The 21,266-nt window shown below is 40.6% G+C and overlaps 1 protein-coding gene across 3 annotated transcripts in view; it reads left to right on the forward strand.

The window, feature by feature from the left end:
• The window catches only part of CYFIP1 (cytoplasmic FMR1 interacting protein 1), a 122,272-nt gene that overhangs the window by 19,408 nt on the left and 81,598 nt on the right, over positions 1–21,266 (forward strand). For all 3 annotated transcript variants that reach the window (XM_075916231.2, XM_075916234.2, XM_075916221.2), the window contains exons 2-10: positions 6,746–6,869; positions 8,504–8,593; positions 10,363–10,440; positions 11,115–11,216; positions 15,814–15,995; positions 17,382–17,478; positions 18,132–18,260; positions 20,504–20,608; positions 20,770–20,861. In XM_075916231.2, the coding sequence (XP_075772346.1) occupies positions 6,753–6,869; positions 8,504–8,593; positions 10,363–10,440; positions 11,115–11,216; positions 15,814–15,995; positions 17,382–17,478; positions 18,132–18,260; positions 20,504–20,608; positions 20,770–20,861 (992 nt within the window). In that variant the 5' untranslated portion in view covers positions 6,746–6,752. The remainder of the gene's footprint in view (positions 1–6,745; positions 6,870–8,503; positions 8,594–10,362; positions 10,441–11,114; positions 11,217–15,813; positions 15,996–17,381; positions 17,479–18,131; positions 18,261–20,503; positions 20,609–20,769; positions 20,862–21,266) is intronic.

Genomic DNA, 21,266 nt, shown 5'->3' on the forward strand with positions numbered 1-21,266 from the left:
AAAGGTTAATTGTGCTCACTTAATTTTTTCCAAGACACGGCACCACTACTCTGGGCTTCCTTTTGAAACTTTTTCCCACTCTGCTTTCCGAGAGCTTAGTTTGACTCCCGATTTTGTCAGGTGGTTATTTTTATTTGGCATACAGCAAAGGTATGGTGAGTTGATTAGACTTGAGTGTAATGAGTGGGTTTAGGACATACAGGTTGGACCTTACTGGTCCAGTTACATCCTCGGGACCTGAGTGTTCCCATATGAGGGAATTTGCTGGACCAAGGAAAGTCCCCTGGCACCGGCCCTGACAGCCTGCCGCCCTTCTCTGCCACCGGCTCCTTTGGCACTGCTGCATGCTGGTGATACGACTGCCCTGACCCGGCTGCCATAACTGCTGCTTCAGCCCCACTGCTGACACGGCAGCTGGCAGCCTTGGCCCTGCTGGTGTGGCACCAGTCCCACTGCCAGCTGGCACGTGGCCCCAATTGGGCTGCCAACCTGCCGGGGCCCCAGCCCCAAACAGGCTTCCCCTGCTGGGCTGCTGCAGCTCTGTCTCCACTGACAAACTGGCACGCAGCCCCCCTCTTCTTTTTCTGTCTAACACATTAGATTGTGTTACACGTTCTGGGATTGGCTTGGTGGCTTTGTGGGAACTTGTCCCTATACATCATGATTTGTCCACGCACAACTTACTCTTCACCTCATCTACATTCCAGCCTTATCATCTTAATTGTAAATAGTAGAGATGTTAAAAAGTGGGTAATTGTGTAACTGTGTAACTAACCACTGAAAATCTTAGTGGTAACACGGTTCCACACACCTGCAGCGGGGCTATACATAACTAAGAAGGAAAGAACAAAAATAACCTCTTACCCTGTGATTAGTACCTTTTCCAACCTGCTCTCAAAATTCATTATGTAGATTCAGAATCTGTCCCCTCCGGGTTTAGGGTTTGGTTTTATTAACAAAGTTCAGTACAAGCAGCTTTCCCAAGCTGTTCCTAAGGTTTCTGTATCAGAACTGCACAGATCACATCCTAGATCCTTTCTCAACTGAGAGCCACTTCCATCTCCTTTATATCTAGGTGAGTGCGGGATAATAATCCACCTGCTTTAGCAAATTTTCAAAATCTCAGTATTCTCCTCTCATCAGGAACAACATCCACTCACAAGAGGCTGTGCTTAGCTTCACACACACACTTCCAGCCTATTGAAGGTATTAGTCCAGTTTGAAAACAATAATTGTAGGTAACTTTTAATGTGTTTTACTGTTCATCTTTTTAGTTGAGCTAGTTTATGTGCTGCATTGAGTGACAAATATTGAGGAGGTCTATAGTGAGGAAGGTAGTTTTTTAATCAAAAGTTACTGTGGTGAAAAATAGGTTCCCCTTTCCCAAAAATAGTTACCTCTACCCAGAGGTAGGAGGGAAAGTGGCAGTTCATCCCTTTGCTAACAACATCACCCACCCACCATGTCTTCCTGAATGTCACAAGCCTCAATTGCTCCCTACCTATACCTCCTTTTAGTTGGATGAGCCCGTCCTTTGTAACTTAGGGCACAGAATGTAGGTTCTGTTCATGGTTCTGTACCAGAGTTGAAACACAGTTTTGGCTCATCTACAGAGGAAGACCAAGCCATAGTGTAACTTTGAGAGGCAGGGGGGATTACTTCATACCATGCAATCTGCTGATCAGGTGAGATTGTTTGTGTAGTTGAGCCCTGTATCAGCTGTTCACAAGTCATATCCAGATACTCATGCTTGGTTCACTTGTTAACTGCTGATGGGAAGGAAGTGTCAATTTTCTTTAACAAAATCTGCAAACTTGTCAAAGCTAAACAGGAAGATGCCTGTTGCTCATACGCATCTTATTCTCTTACTGAGACTGAAAGCATGAGACAGAGTGGTGAACAAAAATATTTAATTCATGGGGGCATTACAGTCCATTATGTATCTAGATCAGCAGAACAAAACACTCCGATACCGTTTTGCATTCATAAAATGGAGCAATTGCCACCTCCAAAGCAGCTGAACATTTGAAATTGAAGCAGCATCTGACAAATGGGAGAACTGAAGTTCCCAGGCACACAGGCTGTTGTTGTAGAATCAGAAGCGTCAGGGGGTCGCTGTACAGGATAAACTTAAAAAACAACAAATGATCTGGTGCACTTTATAGACTAACAAAACATGTAGATGGTATCATGAGCTTCCGTGGACACAGCCCACATCTTCAGGTAACCGGAAGAAAGCTGTGCCCACGAAAGCTCATGATACCATCTACATGTTTTGTTAGTCTATAAAGTGCTACCAGAACATATGTTGTTTTTTAAGTTTATCTTGTAGAATCAGGCAGTGCAGGTCTTGAAAAACATGTTTTCCTGTGTTTTTTTTCCAGCAAAACTCTGAATGGGCAATGGACCAGGAGGGCGGTGGAGGGGGAGATTTTTCCTTTGCTTGTGCTTTGGGTGGATTTTTGTAAAATGAACATTTGAAAACATTTAATTTAAGTCAACAGTCTAAAATATTTAGTCTGAAGATAGAGTGGAGTAAAGAGGAGAGTTCTCTATTGAATTAATCAGTCCTGGGAGAATGTGACTGTTCTAGTTGAAACAAAACATCTGGGCGATCAAGGAGACTGTGTTTTTTTTCTTAGTGCTGGAGCCACAAACAAGTGTCAAGCGCCTGGCCTTTCTTAGTTCGGAGCTATTTGTCTGTGGTTTTTATGAGGAAACTGAACTGTTACTGTCAACATTTTATTTTATTTTTTCCAGCAATAACTTCCCCTTAAATAGATATCAAAAAGTTTCGTTTCTAGTGTAGTTTTTCCTACAGTTTCAGAAAGTATATTTTGAGACTTTATTTTGAACTATTTATGGGACTCCTCTTTCTGCTCAACTGCTTGAATAATAAGTTGTATGACTGTTTAGCTACATTAGCTCAGCCAGCAACACTAGAGCATAGGACTCTAGCCTTGCTTTAGATATCTAATTCTGTGGCTGAACCTCTTGCTAATGAAATACCCTGAGTTAGGGATAGACAGACAGGTTTTGTGCAAGTTTCCCAATAAACTCTGTGTAGTTCTAGTTGTAGACCTTTTTTGTTTTTTAACCAAGCTCTGCAAATTGTTCAGTAAGTTTAATGTGAATAAATTGATTACAAAACCTGCTAGCTTTGGGCCTAGGGTTTGAATGTGATTCCCAAGTGGTGAAAGATCCATGTTCTGCCTTCTGTACTTTTCCAACAGTAACAGGTATTTATGAGATCACTGCTAAGTTCTATTCACTCATTTACTTCTGGGGGAATTCTGTGCCACTGTGCAAGAAAGAGTTTGTGCTGAATTAATGTTTCCAACAGAATTTGATTTCCACCAAAACACTTCCTTTTGGTGGAAATAACAGATGTCAGCCGTGCCCATGGCTGAGGCTCTGGCTGACAGCCATGCTTGGGAGTGTCAACTGGAGCCCCAGACAACTGACATTTCCTGAATCTTTTTTGTTGTCTGTATTGTTACAGACACACTTGCTAATGGGTATTTTGAAAAATTTTACCAAAATATTGGAACTGGCATGCTTATATTGTGTTATTCTGGCAAATAAAATATGCAGAATTTAGCAGAATTTTAAACTGTGTGCAAAGTTTTTAATTTTTTGGCTCCAAATTCTCCCAGAAATAACACATTTGTTTTGTTTTTATCAGTATCTCATCTGTTTCTTTTCATTCTTCCTTCCACTTCCAAACTAAAACAATATTTTACATGTTGAGTGCCAGCCCACTCTTTGTTTTCTATTTATTTCACTTCTTCATTTGTTTTCTGTCCTAAGCTATCACCAAAAAAAAAAAAAAAAAAAAAAAAAAAAATCTTATTACATTGCTCTTTCCTGGTTTCATGTAATGAAGAGAAAGAGGGAATTAAAAAAAAAATAAAAGAAAGAAACCTGATCCAGTCATATGAGAAGTCTTTCACCAGGCGACCAGGAAATTACTGGATCAATAGTTTAGAGCAGGGGTGGCCCTGGGCTGCACCAGAAGGGGCAGGGACTCAAACAGAAGGGGTGGGGCCAGGATGCTTCCAGGCTTTCCAATCCACAGACCACGATTGGTCTGGGGGTGGGGGAGCATCTTTGCCCCCCCCCTCAAGGTTTCCACTAGGCACCTGTGTCACTGGAGATAGGAAGAGACTTCCTGTGTTCCCCACGCCCAGGCCAATCAAAGCACTGCATGCTCCTGGCAGGGCGGAAGAAACTTTGTGTGCTTCTCCCTGCCCCCAACCCCTAATTGGCTTGGGGTGGGGGAGTGTCAGGGCCTCCATGGGCCGGATCAACCTACTTGGCGGGCCAGATCTGGCCCTCGGAGGCCCATTTGCCCACCCCTGGTTTAGAGTCAGAGCAATTTTTACCTGGGGATAGCCCAAAGAGGAATTCATGATCACATATTTGCATGTTTTCTGAACAGTCAAAAAGTAGCTTTGGGGAGGGAGAGCCAGTTGTATGGTAGCTTCAGAATGCACTTCTGTTTTACTGCGTGTTTTCTTGATTAGACTGTAAGTATCTACACAAGGAATAAATATTTGATAATGGGGTCTTTAGTCTAGCAGAGAAAGATAAAAAAACATAATCCAGTGGCTAGAAGTTGATGCCAAATAAATTCAGACTAGAAATAAGACAGTTTTTTAACAGTGCGCATAATTAACCCTTGGAATAATTTACTGAGAGACATGATGGCTTCTCAATCAAGAGTGGTCACATTTCTAAAAAACATGCTCTAGAAAATTTTTTGGAAGTTCTATAGCCTGTGCTTTACAGGAAATCAGAATAGCTAATCAGAATGGTCTTTTCTGGCTTTGGGATTTGTGAATCTCTACCCACATCACTGTACAGCAGTAACTGAATGTGCACTGGCATTCTAAGGAATCGCAGTGGAACAAAAGCCAGGCTGTTTGCAAGATTGTTGTTCAGGACACTTGATCAGTCTCAGAAAACAGAAAGCTGGTTGCTTTGTAGATTGATTGTGTCAGCTGAGCTACTTATTTTCTTTTAAAGAAGGTGCTTGCTGTAATGAAAATCTCTCCAAAGCGACTGGTGAGGAAATGTCAGTTATGCAAAGGAAAGTAGGGTAGCAATGTTGTTTAGTGATTAAAGAACTGGGAGTCATGGATTCTGTTCCTGACTCTGCCACTTGACTTACTGTGATACTTGGCATGTCAGTAAACTTAGATGTGCATGTTTCTTTTCTGTGAAGGGGAATAATGCATTTTGGCAAAGGGCTCTATAATGCTCAGAAGCAGCTGCTATATAAATATTAAATAGTGATAATATCTTATTACTGCAAAAATATGGAACCCCTAGGGAACCACTGTGTTTTCAGCCTGATGGGTAGGCCCAGAATGATGTCTCTTGTAAGATGCACATGTTAATTTTGCTTCTTGAAAATTGTTCCAGTTTAAAGAGACAATAGAAAAACTGTGGTTAGAGGAAGGACCACCCAGCCTTGTCTTGTAAACTAGTGGTCTCATGCTGTCTACTAACCTTTGTGTGTACAATCAGTTGGTCTGATTTAAAAGTTATATACAGAAATATCCAACATGGTGCAGTGTTGTACTGATAGAAGAATGTTACAGGTACTCAGCGTTCACTAGGATTCTGAACCATAAAATTTCCTATTGCTATGAGCAATTCAGATTCATTTGCAGTATCTACTGCAGGAGGGCCGGTGTGTACAAGACCCTAGATGGCCACCAGATTTTTAAGTCATTAACCAGAGTAGCTCTACATACCATTTTGTTTAAAATGCTGATGGCTGCTGACACCATGTCTGCGTTTTAATTCTCCCATGATTGCTGAGTTCTGATAGTAACGGTAGGAAATCATGGAACAAGCCATTAGGGGGCATCATCCGCTTAGAACTCGCACTTTGTCTAACAGTTTTATACCTACTCTAGTTACAAGACTCCTAAGATTACTGTCACTGGGGTATCCTACACTGCAGAATTTTTTTGGAAAAATGGCAGTCACGTTCTTTCAAAAAAAAATTGAAAAAATAGAGGTGTTTTTCCAACATTAGTAAACCTCTTTCTACGAGGAAGAAGCCTTTTTGTGAAAGAGCTCTTTCGGAAAAAGGAATGTGTGGATGGTAAAGAGGGGGTTCCTTCAAAAAAAGAGGGAATAGCACAGGTTCCCTGGTGGCCACTGCATCCATGTTAATCACAGCTTAAGTGTGAGATAGCGTCCATTCAGCATGGATGCTGTCTTTCGAAAAAGCAGATCACTTTTTTGATGTGCTTGGGCAGTGTGGACACTCTCTTTGGAAGAAGTTTTTTTGGAAGATCTCTTCTGGAAAAGCTTCTTCCAAAAGAAGCCTGTAGTCTAGACGTAGCTTTGGGGGAGATTACAGGAAAAAGGATTTCCTTATTTTTCTAGTTTGCTTGTCTTGACAGTGCTTTGTTCAATTTAGTTACCATTTTCTGCTATATTGTCAGTTTTCCCTGTAGATGGTGTGGGGTCTGTCATGCTATTTAAGGGGAGAGAGAAACATTTTAAAAATACAAAAATTGGAAGGAGTTTGCAGGGAAAGTGTGGAACCTGAAACTCCTTTTAACTCATATTGAAAACTAATGAGGTTTCAGTTTGACATTGTCTCTTCCAAGGTGGTCTCTAGCTAAGTGAGCCTGCGGGAGGGAAATTGTTCATTTCCCACACCAAAAATAAATTGTTCCTCTGTTCTTCATGTTACCTGTTTTTCATAATTTTCCTCCCACAGAAACAAAATGACTGCTCAGGTTACTTTAGAGGATGCCTTGTCCAATGTGGATCTCTTGGAAGAATTACCATTGCCAGATCAACAACCCTGTATTGAACCTCCTCCATCATCTCTGCTTTACCAGGTAAGGAGTGTCTATTAGGCGTCGGTCAGGCTTTTTGCTACCACCTACCCTTAGCGCGAGAGAGCCTTGTCTGTACCTGCCAGAGACCATCTCCCTGACTCCACCAAGCATGGCCAATTCGAGCATTCTCCTCTCAGCCAGCGCAGGCTTTGCTATCCCTCTGCAGGTTAGCAATAGGCACACTTGAACCCCTGAATGCTTTGAGAATCTCCCTTGGACGTGCAGCCTCTGGTCCACAGAATTTCCAGATCTGCTGTTCCCAAAAGACCAGTACCTCCAGCTTGGCCTCAGATCACTGCTCTGCTCAATTCATAGCACTTAGACTTGTTTATAGAGGAAAAAAAATATAAATGTATTTACCAAAGATGTTCAAGTAATTATGAGTCGGTAGAAGTATTGCAAACAACTAGTTACAAATAAAATAAAAGCATGACACACATTGTAGGGCCTTTGTTTAAATAACAAGATAATTTCCTATTTGATAAGGCTCAGCACAACCCAGTTCTTTGTCACAGGCTTAACAGCCCTGTTTGGCTATACTTCTTTCATAAGCTTGTCCCTTAGGTGAGGGACTCGGATCCAGAGTGACTCTTAGTACCCAGAAATCCACTGTCTGCATTCACAAACAGGATTACCTCCGTCCCTTGCTGTTTTGTATTTGTTTCCCCAGCAGTTTTCCTTTTTTGTGATTTTGCAATTTTGATTAGCTTGGTGGACCAATATGCAAATAGATTTCTGTTGTGAGGTACACCATACGACCAGACAAGGAGATAAGGAGGCGTTTATTTATCACCTTCTGGCAACCAGATCCAATTCACAGATTTTAAGAACATAATTTTTAACATGAATGCATGACTTTTGAAATAGTACCCATGTGTACATTTTGCAATGAATGACCATCAGTGAACTACTGGCTTTTGGTAGAGACTTTTCATGCCACCCTTCGGTAAATATATATGTATACTTGATCTACAGGATCCCTGTAGCCAAGGGGCAGGCAATAATTTTTTGCCGGGGGCCGCTTCGGAAATTTTTGAAGTGGCCCTGGGCTGCACAGGAAGGGGAGTGGCATCGAACAAAAGGGGTGGGGCATTGAGTGGAAGGTACGTAGCCAAGATATATTTGGGTTTCCCACCCCCAGATAATGATTGGTTTGGGGGGCCTTTGCTCCCACCCCACGTTCCCCCAAGGTGCCCATGCTCCTGGCGTGAGAGGAGACTTCCCTCTCTCCCCTTCCCCTAGGCCAATTAGGGTCTGGGGATGGGAGCATGCAAAGCTTTGAAGTGCCGTGTGCTGCTTGCAGGGCAGGAGCAGAGCAGAGGAGACTTTGCGCACTCCCTCGCCCCTAGGCCCTAATTGGCCTGGGGGTGGGAGAGCAGCAGGGCCTTCACAGGCTGGATCCACCTGCTTGGCTGGCTGAATGCAGCCCCCGGAGGCCCTTTTGCCCACCCCTGCTATAACCCCTTTATACACCTTCCGTGCCCTCTGCCATTTATCAAGAGGTCCTTGAGCCACAGCTTCCTATTAATTTCTGGAAGAGGAAATGTGCTTTTATTTTGTTGTTGCTACAGATGCCAGTATTTGAAATCCCCCTTACCTCCAACTGTTACATTTGTTTGTTTTCTTTCATACAGCCAAACTTCAACACTAATTTTGAAGACAGGAATGCATTTGTCACAGGCATTGCAAGATACATTGAGCAAGCTACTGTTCATTCAAGTATGGTAAGTACGTATTTTAAACGCAGTATTTCTTTTTTTAAAAGTTGTGTGAGAAGAGGCATAACTTTGACAAACTTTTTTTTATAGGGCTGACCATGCAAAGAGAAAATAGGAAACCATGTTATCAGCTACACTTCAGACAGGCACAACTGTCAGGAGTGATTGCTCATATTAAATAAGCTGTCGCTGAACGTAATACTACACATTCAGACTTCTTTCATTGTATTCCATATGAAAAATGGATCCTAATTTGTTGCCAGTGCAGCCATTCTGTTTTCTGTGGATTAAATGTGGTTTTAAATTCATGAAATATTACCTACTTCAGATGTAATAGTTGTTTGGTTCTGTTAGTAACAAAGTTTGGCCTGTTAGACTTCATGTTTCAGTGGATGTCAAGTGTAATTTAGTAATATGATACATATTCATTGCATTAAATAGTGTTGTAAATAATCCATATTAATTCATGGTAGAATATGCATTTTTACCTTAGGATTAACTTTTCATATTATGTAGCTGAATTATTTGTTTCAATAATTGATTTAATCAGGTTGAGTTGTGCTTAGACATAGAGATCTTGCTTCTGAAAAAATAGTATCACCTGACTATTTGAAAATACTGTTTAAGACAGGATTGCTCAAACTGGTGGTCATGAGTACATACTTGAAGCAGAGAGCAACTACTATTAAAATATATAGTTTAAATCTAGCGTTTTAGAAAATTACCTACACCTTTCTGTTGCAATGTGTGTTTACTTTTAACAATATTGTACATTTATAACATAGCAATCATCGTTCCTAAACAAAACATATATTTGTATTATCACCACAGACTCTGGGGATTGTAGTGTTATATGTGCAGGTGTGTTGTCTTGTGCTTAAAAAGGTGGGGCTAAGGCAACAATAGAGGCCTTGATTGTGCAGCAGCTGAAGACCTGCATTAAACTATAAACCAGTCAGAACACTGAGACGAGGAGGGAAAAAAATAAATTGAACAGTCACACACAGATGGGCAGCACTGGAAGGAGGCTGGTGGGGATATTGCCACTTGAAAATTTGCCTTAGCCCCCCACAGCCACCCTTCCCAACACAAAGATCAAACATTATTCAGAATTAAGGGCAGTATGGTATGGCATTGCCACTCTTATTTCTGCCATTTTGTGCTTCTGCTGGCATTAGCACTGTCTTCATAGCTGGGTGACTGGCCAGCCAGAAGTCTCTGCTCTCTGCCCCTCCCCCCCGCTCCCCCTTTTGCTGTGAAGGCAGTGCCTGCTGCCAGCAGCAGCTCAGAAGTGAGGGTGGCAATGAGTCACTAAGTCTACTGTGAAAAGTGATCTTGATAAAGTTTCTTTGCCCCCCCCCCATTATTAAACATTAACTATTAAAAAATAACTTTTCCACTTACAATAATTCCATACACATGTTTGTCTTAATTTGTAAATAACAGCCCTCCCCAAACATTAATTATAAACACTAGAGTAATACGTTTAGCATTAACAATAGTGTTTAATAATAAAAATGTGTTTTTTAGATAATATAGGGGAAGTTGCATGCAGAGGCTTGCTGTCTGAAAGGGGTCACCAATACAAAAAGTTTGAGACCACTGATTTAAGATATGTCAGTTCATACTGAATGTTATGTGTATATCCTAGTAAGATAAAAATATTTGTTAGATTCAGAGTATGTGTGTGTCTCAAAGAGAGAGAAGCTGGCAATTCTTAATTTTTGTTCTGCATAAGCGCTTCTCATACTTATCTCAACATATATTTATTTTAGAATGAAATGTTGGAAGATGGGCAGGAGTATGCAGTCATGCTGTACACTTGGAGAAGCTGCTCAAGAGCCATACCTCAGGTAAAGGAGCAAAATTCAATTGTCAGGCATCTCAAGTTCTTTCCTTTTTGTGTGGCTACACAACTTTATGGATAAACCTTAAGACTCTAGAATAAACCTTTACTCTTGAAACAGCAAGACTGAGAGTGTTGAAGCACAACTTTTGGCTGCTTGGGAACTGATGTGGTGGTGTATGGGGGGGTTTTGTTTTTTTTTGTTTTGTTTTGTTTTGTTTTTGTGAGGGAATTAAGGCAGCATTTCATGTTATTCTGTGTTAAATTCCTTGTCTGGTTTGCGAATAGGGTAGCAATAATGTTCATTGGATGGGCAGTTATGATAGTAGTGTTAAATTAACACCAAAGTTTGAACAAATGGAGATGGTAGTGCAAATACACATTTAAAGCTTAAATGTAGTGTGGTTCTGATCAGCAAGTTAATGATATAAACTAGACATTAAACACCTTTCTGGAGATCATCAAATAGGATTTTGAGGGTTGGTCACTTTTTCTAAATGTTTGAAGCAGTCCAGATTTTATTTGTGTGTGCACATGGATGCACATGCATATTTATTTCACACACATGGTTGGTGCAAGTTCAAAGTTAGGACTTAAGTGCCTGAAAAACTGATGAGCTGGAAAAGCAAATGAAATCAAAGTTTTATTTGGAAATGATGTTATCTCTTTGATTCTCTTCAGGTTAAATGTAATGAGCAACCTAACCGAGTAGAAATTTATGAAAAAACTGTGGAAGTTCTGGAGCCAGAGGTCACAAAACTTATGAATTTTATGTACTTTCAGGTAAAAAGAGTTAACAAAACCTCTATTAAATAGCTATTGGTTTTTGTTTCCTTTCTTATGTGTTGTGGTATTGCTTGCTCTGCTTTGGTTGACATAGCTCAAAGGCTGCATATGCTATTGTAAAGATTTTACACAGCCCAAAGAGAGAGACCATGGGCCTGATGTGTCTCTTAAATGTAACTTGTCTTCTAAGTGCAGTCATATATGTGCATGTGGCTTGTCACCTGTGCTCTCCTTGTTCCTCATGCAGATATTGCACAGTTTAAAATTCCTTTCTCTTTCATTCCCCATGTTTATGCTCATGTTTACTTGCTCATTTATTTTTTTCTGGAAGCAACTCATAGACTCATAGACTTTAAGGTCAGAAGGGACCATTATGATCATCTAGTCTGACCCCCTGCACAGTGCAGGCCACAGAATCTCGCCCACCCCTCTTAGAATAATCCTCTCACCTATGTCTCAGATATTGAAGCCCTCAAATACTTTGAAGGCCCCAACATGCAGAGAGTCCTTCAGCTGTGATCTGTGCCCAATGCTACAGAGGAAGGCGAAAAACCTCCAGGGCCTCTGCCAATCTACCCTGGAGGAAAATTCCTTCCTGACCCCAAATATGGCGATCAGCTAAACCCTGAGCATGTGGGCAAGACTCACCAGCCAGACACCCAGAAAGTTCCCTATAGCAACTCCTATCATCCCTCCATTGACCTATTTCCAACTGATAATGAATGGTCAATTAGTTACCAAGATCATGTTATTTCATCCAACCATCCCCTTATCATAGAATCATAGAACTGGAAGAGACCTCAGAAGGTCGTCAAGTCCAGCCCCCCGCTCTAGGCAGGACCAATCCCATCTAAATCAACCCGGCCAGGGCTTTGTCAAACCGAGACTTAAATACCTCTAGGGATGGAGACTCTTAACATCTCTTCTGAACTGCGGAGTAAATCAGTTTTATTCTTGCCTGAAAAACTTTGATTTTATTCTGTAAACACTTAAACACTTGAGTAACCTGACTTTTGTGAATGTTCCTGTTGGAATTGGGGTGTATATGCATGAATCAAGTTATGTATGTGTGTATTTACAGGATTAGGGACCTGTGTTTGCTGAACACTATGCATACTTAAAAAGTTTTTGCCTGGTTAGCATGGCTACAGAAGATGATATTTCCTTTACTTCAATTAATGACAGATATGTAAATGGTAGCTGGGATATTTTTATAAATTTCTATTATTTATATGAGGCATTTAGGCCTGGAGAAAACATATCAAGTCATCTACTTAATGCCCTTCTCCAAGGACTATTGCAGGATTGCTCCCTGTAGTATTTAATGTTTTATTGCACTGATTTTCAAACTATGGTCTGCAGTAAAGATGTTAAGAAGTGGGTAACTGACTAATCGTATACTTGTTACAATTTATATTAGTCAATTTATATTACACAATTAGTCAATAAGGGGCCACACAGTGGCTCTGAAGTTTAAATGTAGTAGGAGCTGGGTGCGCAGGCAGCCCGGATCCTATTATATTTTAACTGTAGAGTTGCAATGAGGCTAGGGCCTGGACTGGTGTGAGCTGAGACTGCTGCTGAAGCAGCCTCTCCCTGCGGCTAGCCCGGGCTGCCGTGAACAAGGGCTGCTGCCGGAGCAGCCTCTGCCTGTGGCAAGCCTCAATCCACTGCAGGCAGAGGCTGTTTTGCAGCAGCTCTCTCCCCTCCCCTCCCCTCCCATTGCTACCTCTGATAGAGGCAGTGGGGAAAGGGGGGGGGGCAGGTGGCACCATGGAGATGGTGCTGGGAGCAACTGGCTTTTAAGCCAGCTCCCCCCAGCACGGGCTTCTATTCCCCCCCTGCCTTACTGTCTCTGATACAGAGGCATCAAGGGTGAGAAGCGAGTAGTCGAGTACTCGTTTCAACTCCATAATAAGCTTATCATAGAATCATAGAGCTGGAAGAGACCTAAGGAGGTCATCTAGCCCCCTGCCCACGGCAGGACCAATTCCAACTAAATCAACCCAGCCAGGGCTTTGTCAAGCCGAGACTTAAACACCTCTAGGGGTGAAGATTCCACCACTTCCCTAGGCAACCCATTCCAGTGCTTCACCACCCTCCTAGTGAAATAGTTTTTCCTGGTATCCAACCTAGACCTCTCCCACTGTAACTTGATAAGCTTATGCTTATCGGGTAGTTGAGTACTTGACTACTTGCTTATATCCCTAGTCTGCAGGCTCTTGGAGGGTCCACTGACTATGTCTTAAGATTTCTGAATGGGTTTGCACCTCCATTTGAAAGGGTTTGTTTAAGGGTCTGCAAAAAAAAGATAGAAAACCACTGTTCTATTGCATTTTGTTGAGTTAGTTGTGGGTATACTGCTTCTTTTCAGATACTAATTCAGTTTTAATAGACCCATTTTACTATTAGATACCAATAAATATTTCCAAGTATTTCCTTTATGCAATTTTAATCCCTTTCTGAGAGCTGTCCTCCCAGTCCTTGATCTTTAAGGTACCCAAAACTATATATATTTTAAATTTTCATCATCAGTCAAGTCAGTGGAAGGGAAGGGAGGAGTTGTGTGACTGGCTTTGCTCTCCTTATTTCTAGAGCCTTGCAAATCCCCAGCTATCCGTTGTATATCTGCAGGGATCTGCATCTGTGGATGTGATTATCTGCGGCTCATTTTTTTTGGATATGGATGTGGAGGCGGCTACAAATTTTGTATCCGCACAGGCTCTACTTATCTCCCACCCATGGCTTGGACTTGTATGGTTATTTGTGAGGAGAGAAGTAAAACTGTGAAAGCAGCTCCACTTACAGGACTAGGTTAGAGCTTAATGGAGTGCATCTGGGACTTCCTGTCTTGAATCCTTGAATCTCTGACTGTCCGGCAGAGGTACACTTAGTGGTAGATTGCTCCCCTATTTCCTTCCACCCTAGCCCATCATCTCGTATGGGGGGGCTGTGTTTGCTGCTGGGCAGCTTAATGAGGAGCAGCTGCAGTTCAGAACTCCCAACTTAGGGTACGTCTAGACTACAGGCTTTTGTCGACAGATACTGTCGACAAAGCGCATCTAGACTACATCCAGTTCTGTTGACAAAGCAAGCCGCTTTGTTGACATGACAGTGTGGATGCAAAGGACAGTGTAGATGCAGTCATGCCTTCTGCCGACAGAACTGTCGACAAAAGGCATTATTCCTCATAGAACTAGGTTTACAGCCGTCGACAAAACTGCTGAGTTCTGTCGACGTTATGTTGACAGAACTCAGCGGCAGTGTAGACACAGGTATAGTTTTGTCGACAAAAGTACACTTTTGTCAACAAAGCCCTGTAGTCTAGACACACCCTTAGAGAAGAGGCAAGGACTGAGGGAGAAGGTGAGGAGTGAGTGGAGAAGCAGCAGTCCCATAACTGTCCAATGCGAATGGGCCTGGTCAAATCCAAATTATGCTGTTCCGTTCAAGGAAATGAAGGTATTCTGCAAATTTTGGACAACATCCTTTCTAGACCATCCCTTTGGCTGTCTCGCCAAAGAATTTGAGATATGCAAACTACAGCAGTATAATTTAAAATAACTTAAAGAAAACCGACACAACATTTTGATCCCAGCCATTATGCTTCATGTTCCAGCAAAATTCTAAATGGGGTGCAGTATCCCCGGGGCTAAGCATGCTAATTAGGCTGTATATATGGGGATCTTGAGGGGCATACTGTGAATGCTCATTGTACCCTTCCATATTCTGAAGTTTTAATGGAAACTGCAGATGCCTTCTATGTGAACTGTGGGATCGGGTGATGAGTCATTTTAAGGGCATTTTATTGTTGAAGAACTTTACAGGAAAGGAGAAGGGGTCATCTAGATAATCTGCTTTCAACCTATCCAGACAACTGTACCCCTTTCAGGAGTCTGATTTGTCTTGAGTACCCCCAAGTTTCATCTCACTTAAAGATGACATGCTTACAAAATCAGAAAATTACAAAAGCGTCTCAGCCACGCTACAGGTTGAACTCCTGTAATCTGAACTTCCCTAGTCCTGCAATACCCCTGCTCTGGCATTGTCAGTGACGATGTGGGTGCTCTGAGGTTGGAGCACTCATGGGGAAAAACTGGTGGGCTAGATTCAGGAGCATTGCTGGACTAGGGAAGAGGGAAGCCCCAGTGGCTGGGAGCAGAAGGGCTGGTATTGGCCTCCTTTGGTCCTGCAAATTCCCTGGTTAGGGACTGGTCAGATTCCTAAGGTGCCAGTCCAACTGTTATTACTGAAAAATTGCTTTCTTTCTCATTTTTAAAATATAATTATAAAATAAATCAATTGGAATAAAAATATTGTGTTTACATTTCAGTGTTCCATATATAGAGATGTATAAACAAATCACTGGATGAAGTTTTAGTTTGTACTGACTTTGCTAGTGCTTTTTATATAGCCTATTGTAAAACTAGGCAGCTATCTAGATGAGTTTTTGTACCTCCTGGGAGACCTCTGTGTACCCCCATGGTTACATGTACCCCTGGTTGAGAATCATTGACCTAGATATTGCAGTGAAAGTAATACATTGAAACTGTTACTTTACTAAACTATGGACTTGTGCTCTTTTCTCTTCTAGAGAAATGCAATTGAGCGATTCTGTGGGGAGGTGAAGCGCTTATGCCATGCAGAGAGGAGGAAGGATTTTGTGTCCGAAGCATATCTGATCACTTTGGGCAAGTTCATTAACATGTTTGCAGTGTTAGATGAGCTGAAAAATATGAAGTGCAGTGTGAAGAATGACCACTCTGCCTACAAGAGGTGAGACGTTGTTATAAGAAAAAGTCATACATGTCAAGCTTACTGTTTTTGAAATACAGGAACCCGCACAAAATGACAGTAATAGCTCTTTTTACAGCACCTGTGTTATTTAAATATCATCTCATACATATTTTTAAAAAATCAATTAAACGAAAGCTGAACTGTCAGAAGTTAAAACTATCTGAGCAAATCCATTTGCCTTTTGCTCTTCTACCAATAACAAAAAAGATTTCCATTCATCTGGCTGATTTTCTTTATGCTTTAAATTTAATGAGCGTACATCGTTTGATACATTTTTTAGCTTAGAAATTCTTTTTTTCTTTCCAGTTTCAGAATTCCCATTTTTAGTCTATATGGTTGGCCATTGATCTGGTTGCCATTAAGGCCCTCTAGCTTGGCTCTTTCAGGCCCCTGTGATTTACAGATGAAATGAGAGGGAGAGAAGGGTAGAATATCAGGAATGAAACACCATTCTGAGTCTGATCCACTGCAGCATGTACCATTGATGAAGTGTTATGACGTGGCAGACGAAGGAGATGAAGAGAATGTTTGCCTCTACCACAGCATCTGGAAAGCCTTCTAGAGAAGTAGGGTACCAGGTGTTCCTTAATAATTATAATTAAGTTGGTAAATAGCCTGATTAATCTGTGCTGCCTCCACTTGACTGAGGTTTTTTTCCTATAAGAAATTCTCCTTTTTGTTCAGTGGGTGAAATCATTTGGATTTTGATTGACCACCTCTTCTAGGACAACGTCCTGAGTGGACAGACATTGATCCCTTAAAACTTGATGTTCAACTGGTGTAACTTGACAAAGCACCATTGAATACTGTGGAGCCATGTTGACCCGCGTCTATTAAAAGTCTCTGCCTAACTTCAGTGTTAGCCAGCATCAGTAATGTATGAGCTGCTGAGGATGCTCTGATTCATAAGCTGTAAATTGTATCTCTGTCTGTCTAGCTAGTAAAGGACAACAGGAGACAGTGAGCCGACTGTTAGTGGAGATTGTCACCACCTTTGAAAAAGTGAGGTGCCGGTGTTCTGAAAGGAGGGTCTGAAATCAACTTAAGAAATCAACTTTTGATCTGGACAGTTTTACAAAATGTAAACCGGTGTTTGAATCTTGCAATCTCAGAAGGGTGTAACAAAACAAGTCCAGTAGTGCCTGGATCAGCATTTCCAGTGCAGTTACTATGGTCTTGTTTTTAGCCATGAATAAAGCATCTATGTTGATTGTTTAAGAGTTGTCCTCTACTTTTGACCAGGAAGTAGCATTGATATACATGTAGAATCTATCAGGAGTGGATGGACTTGTTCATGCATGGCTCTGCTATAGGGAAATGTTGATTCTATCCCCCTTTAACTGTGTTCTTTTTCTGTTTCCAAAGAGCTGCTCAATTTCTGCGTAAAATGGCTGATCCTCAGTCCATCCAGGAATCCCAGAACCTATCCATGTTCCTTGCTAATCATAACAAGATTACACAAGTAAGATTTCATAATCTTATTCTAAATATCAAATATATTTTATAAGCTATTAAAATGCATTCCATTCTGTAGAGATAAGAGGAGGGTGTAATATTTTTCATTATGTTGGTGGAAGTGACAAGCTTTTGAGCTTCCACAAAGTTGTTCTTCGGGTTTGGGAAACTTACTCAGAGTGTCATAATTAAATACATGATGGAACAGATTGTTTAGGGGTAACTAATTAACAAAATATTTCAAGGAAACGTTAAAGGTGAAGTGAATTGCGGGAGGAAAGGAAGTGGGAGAAAATACAGCAGGGGCGGGGTTTGATAGTGGATTATGGGTTATTGTAATAAGTCATAAATCCAGTGTGTCTATCCATTCCATGATTTTTAGTGTCTAGCAAAGTTAATAATTTAAGGTCCAACTGCTTGTCTTTTGAAAGTCCTGTGCAGGTTTCCTTTGAGAATGAGACCTGATGTGTTAGATATAGAATGATGGCTTTGTGAAAAGTGTTTACCACCTATGTGAGTTCCTTTTTAGAGTATAATGATTGATTTTGCACACATAATTGCTATTGGGGAATTCAGTGCACATCAGAAGTAACTGCTGACATCTTGTGTATGTAACCAGTAGACTTAAATATATTTGTTTTGTTTTATCTTGTCTTCTAGTCTTTACAGCAACAGCTTGAGGTGATTTCTGGCTATGAAGAACTGCTGGCTGATATTGTCAATTTGTGTGTGGACTACTATGAAAATAAAATGTATCTAACACCCAGTGAGAAACACATGCTCTTAAAAGTAAGGATCTTTTTTAGTGTTGCAAGGTTTAATTCTAATGGGGATGGGCACAAATGCTTGTGTATTTCACTCGGTCAGAAACAGCTAAAGAATTCGTATTCTACTATATATTTCAGAGAGTTTGTCTGTCTGTTCGAAAACTCCTCCTAAAGAATAAGATCTAGAGCCACCAAATTCGGTATACAGATTCTTTTTATCATAATTTATAACAATGTAAGGCATTGATTATGCCAGGAAAATAGGATGTGCCTGGAATGGGATTGCTTCTCATATAACCAAACAGGAACAAGAGAGAATCATTAAAGCAAATATAGTCCTCAAAAATGACATAACCGAGCAAATTTTGAAAGTGACTGAGCCAAAATGAGCCAGAAAAATAGGATGAACTTGAAATAGGATTGCTTCTCAATAAGCCTTACAGAAAAGAGATAGAATGGAGAAATTTGAAGTAGTGCTTTGTTTTTGGCACAGCTATATCAATGGTTAAGATTTGAAAACTAGAAGAAAATGATATTGGAAACCAAATTGATTATAACCCTTTTTTGTTAAAACAAAGCAAATGGTAAGAGTTCATAGGAATGAAGAATCGAAATACATTTAATGGAATTCCCAAATTATGGACCTAGGCAATACCGGATTAATCTGCTATAGGTTCAACCTCTCTAGTCTGGCAACCCTGAGACCTGACCAGTGGTGAACCGGAGAGTTTGCCGGACCATTGGAGGTCAATATTATCTAATATTATTGCCAACACTTCCACTGATGACTGGGTTCTTAAAAGACATTTAGGAATAAATTAGAGCTAAATAACAGCACAGAACACTGACAACTTGGACTGATGGCTGTAAAGTAACTTTATGGGACCGCAGGAAACTTTGTCACACCCATTATAAGTGGACATCTGACTAACTAAAATCATGCTGGACCACAAATGTTGCTGGACCAGAGAGTGCTGGACTAGAGAGATTCAACCTGTAATGCTTAATGTGTTTATATAAAGTTTTGCCACTTCCTTTTCCCTGTATCTTCTTTTCTTCCACACATATTATACACTGCAAATCTTTGATTTTTAAGAACTGTCTAATTCTATTTTGTACCTATTGGAGATGTTTAATTCAACTGAAGTCCAGGTGTGAAAGTTGTTTTTATAGAGTTTTAGTGAAGGCAAAATTGAATTAATATGCTACATATTCAAAAATAAAATATATGATTGTGCAAAGAGGTGTTAAGGGTGACTCTACATATTGAAACTTCATTTGCTAGTTGTATTGATTCCAGGGACCAGCTAGCTGAAGTTATGATTAAACAGAACAGTTGGTAGATAAATTTAGTAATTTGGAACTTGCATGTGTAATATTGTGGTAAAAGAGGGGAAATGTAAAATGTACTTTGTCTAAGTATAGTATTTTCAGCTGAATGTCTCAATAGATGAAATGATACAGATTAAAAATATGGAATAGCTCCTAAAATACTTTCAAGTAGAACAAGTTCTTCTGAGGGATTTGGGGTATTTAATCCCCAAAGAACTAGGTATAGTATTTGTTATGTAGATGAGATACGCTCATGCCCTAAAAGAACCACAGAATGTACTGGATGTATTCTCCCTATAAGAATCTCTAAAATGCCCATCAGTGCTGCTGAGCAGTGAAACATGCATGTATAATATGGACTACAGTGCTGGGTTTCTAGTACTAATGTCAATCGTGTAGAATTATAACTGTTGGTTATTAATTCCAGAATTTAATCGTTTTGTGGGGGGAGCACCAGACTTCTTTGTACAATCCAAAGACCGAGGGCTATAAAAAAGCAGCAGCTTGACAGTGGTTGACCTAAACTTCTGTTACATAACCAACTCTGCATCCATCATTGTAATAAGAAATGGGAATTTAAATTAAATCTCTAAAAAGAGCCACATTCTAATTTAAATGGGATAATATTTTTGTATGTCTAATCTTTATGCAGATAATCTGCTTTTTGTAAGGCTTGTTTATCATGCTAATATTAATTTTAAAATTAATGCACATTGACATAACTATACACTTAAAGTACTGCAGAAAAATTAAATACTCGGGGATCTCATTTTGTCACTGGGAGTTTTGAAAAAGTGTGCTTTATGTGTGTGGCTTTGGATGTGTTAACCAGTTGTGTATTTTTATGATAAAAGAACATGGTCTTATTTTTAGCTGAATAACTACTCGTGAGCTTGTTTTAGGGAAAAGTTAGATGGTTTGTTCTTTTTCCAGGTAATGGGCTTTGGACTGTACTTGATGGATGGAAGTGTCAGTAATATTTATAAATTGGATGCAAAGAAAAGGATAAACCTGACCAAGATAGACAAGTTCTTTAAGGTTGGTTCAGATGGCAATGTTTTAATTAAAATTGATTAAATATGTTTTAATGGTAATTTTCTTCCATTTGAAATATACAATATTGTACTTTAACCAAATAATTAACACTTAAAACAATTGCATTTAATAACCTCCTCTGCTTTCTCCCCCCTTGAGTACAGCAGCTGCAGGTGGTCCCACTGTTTGGTGATATGCAGATTGAACTAGCAAGATATATTAAGACTAGTGCCCACTATGAGGAGAACAAATCCAGGTAAGAATGCAGCACAATACTGGGGAGAGGGGCAGATCCTCGTGCTGCAAATTGTCATTGTCCTGGTAAAATCAGTGGACCTATGGCAGTTTACCCCTTCTGAGGGACTATCCTTGGATCTTTGCCTTTTGCTATGTTGGGTGTCTGCTTGTGATAATATGGGTAATACATTTTGGCTACGTCTACACTGGCCCCTTTTCCGGAAGGGGCATGTAAATTTCATGAGTCGTAGTAGGGAAATGCGCGGGGGATTTAAATATCCCCCGTGGCATTTAAATAAAAATGTCCGCCGCTTTTTTCCGGCTTTTAAAAAAGCCGGAAAAGAGCATCTACACTGGCCCCGATCCTCCGGAAAAAGCGCCCTTTGAAGTAGGAATAAGAGCCTCCGGAAAAGGGCGCTTTTTC

This window comes from Pelodiscus sinensis, chromosome 1, assembly GCF_052426305.1.
Source record: "Pelodiscus sinensis isolate ZL-2025 chromosome 1, ASM5242630v1, whole genome shotgun sequence".
NCBI lineage: Eukaryota > Metazoa > Chordata > Testudines > Trionychidae > Pelodiscus > Pelodiscus sinensis.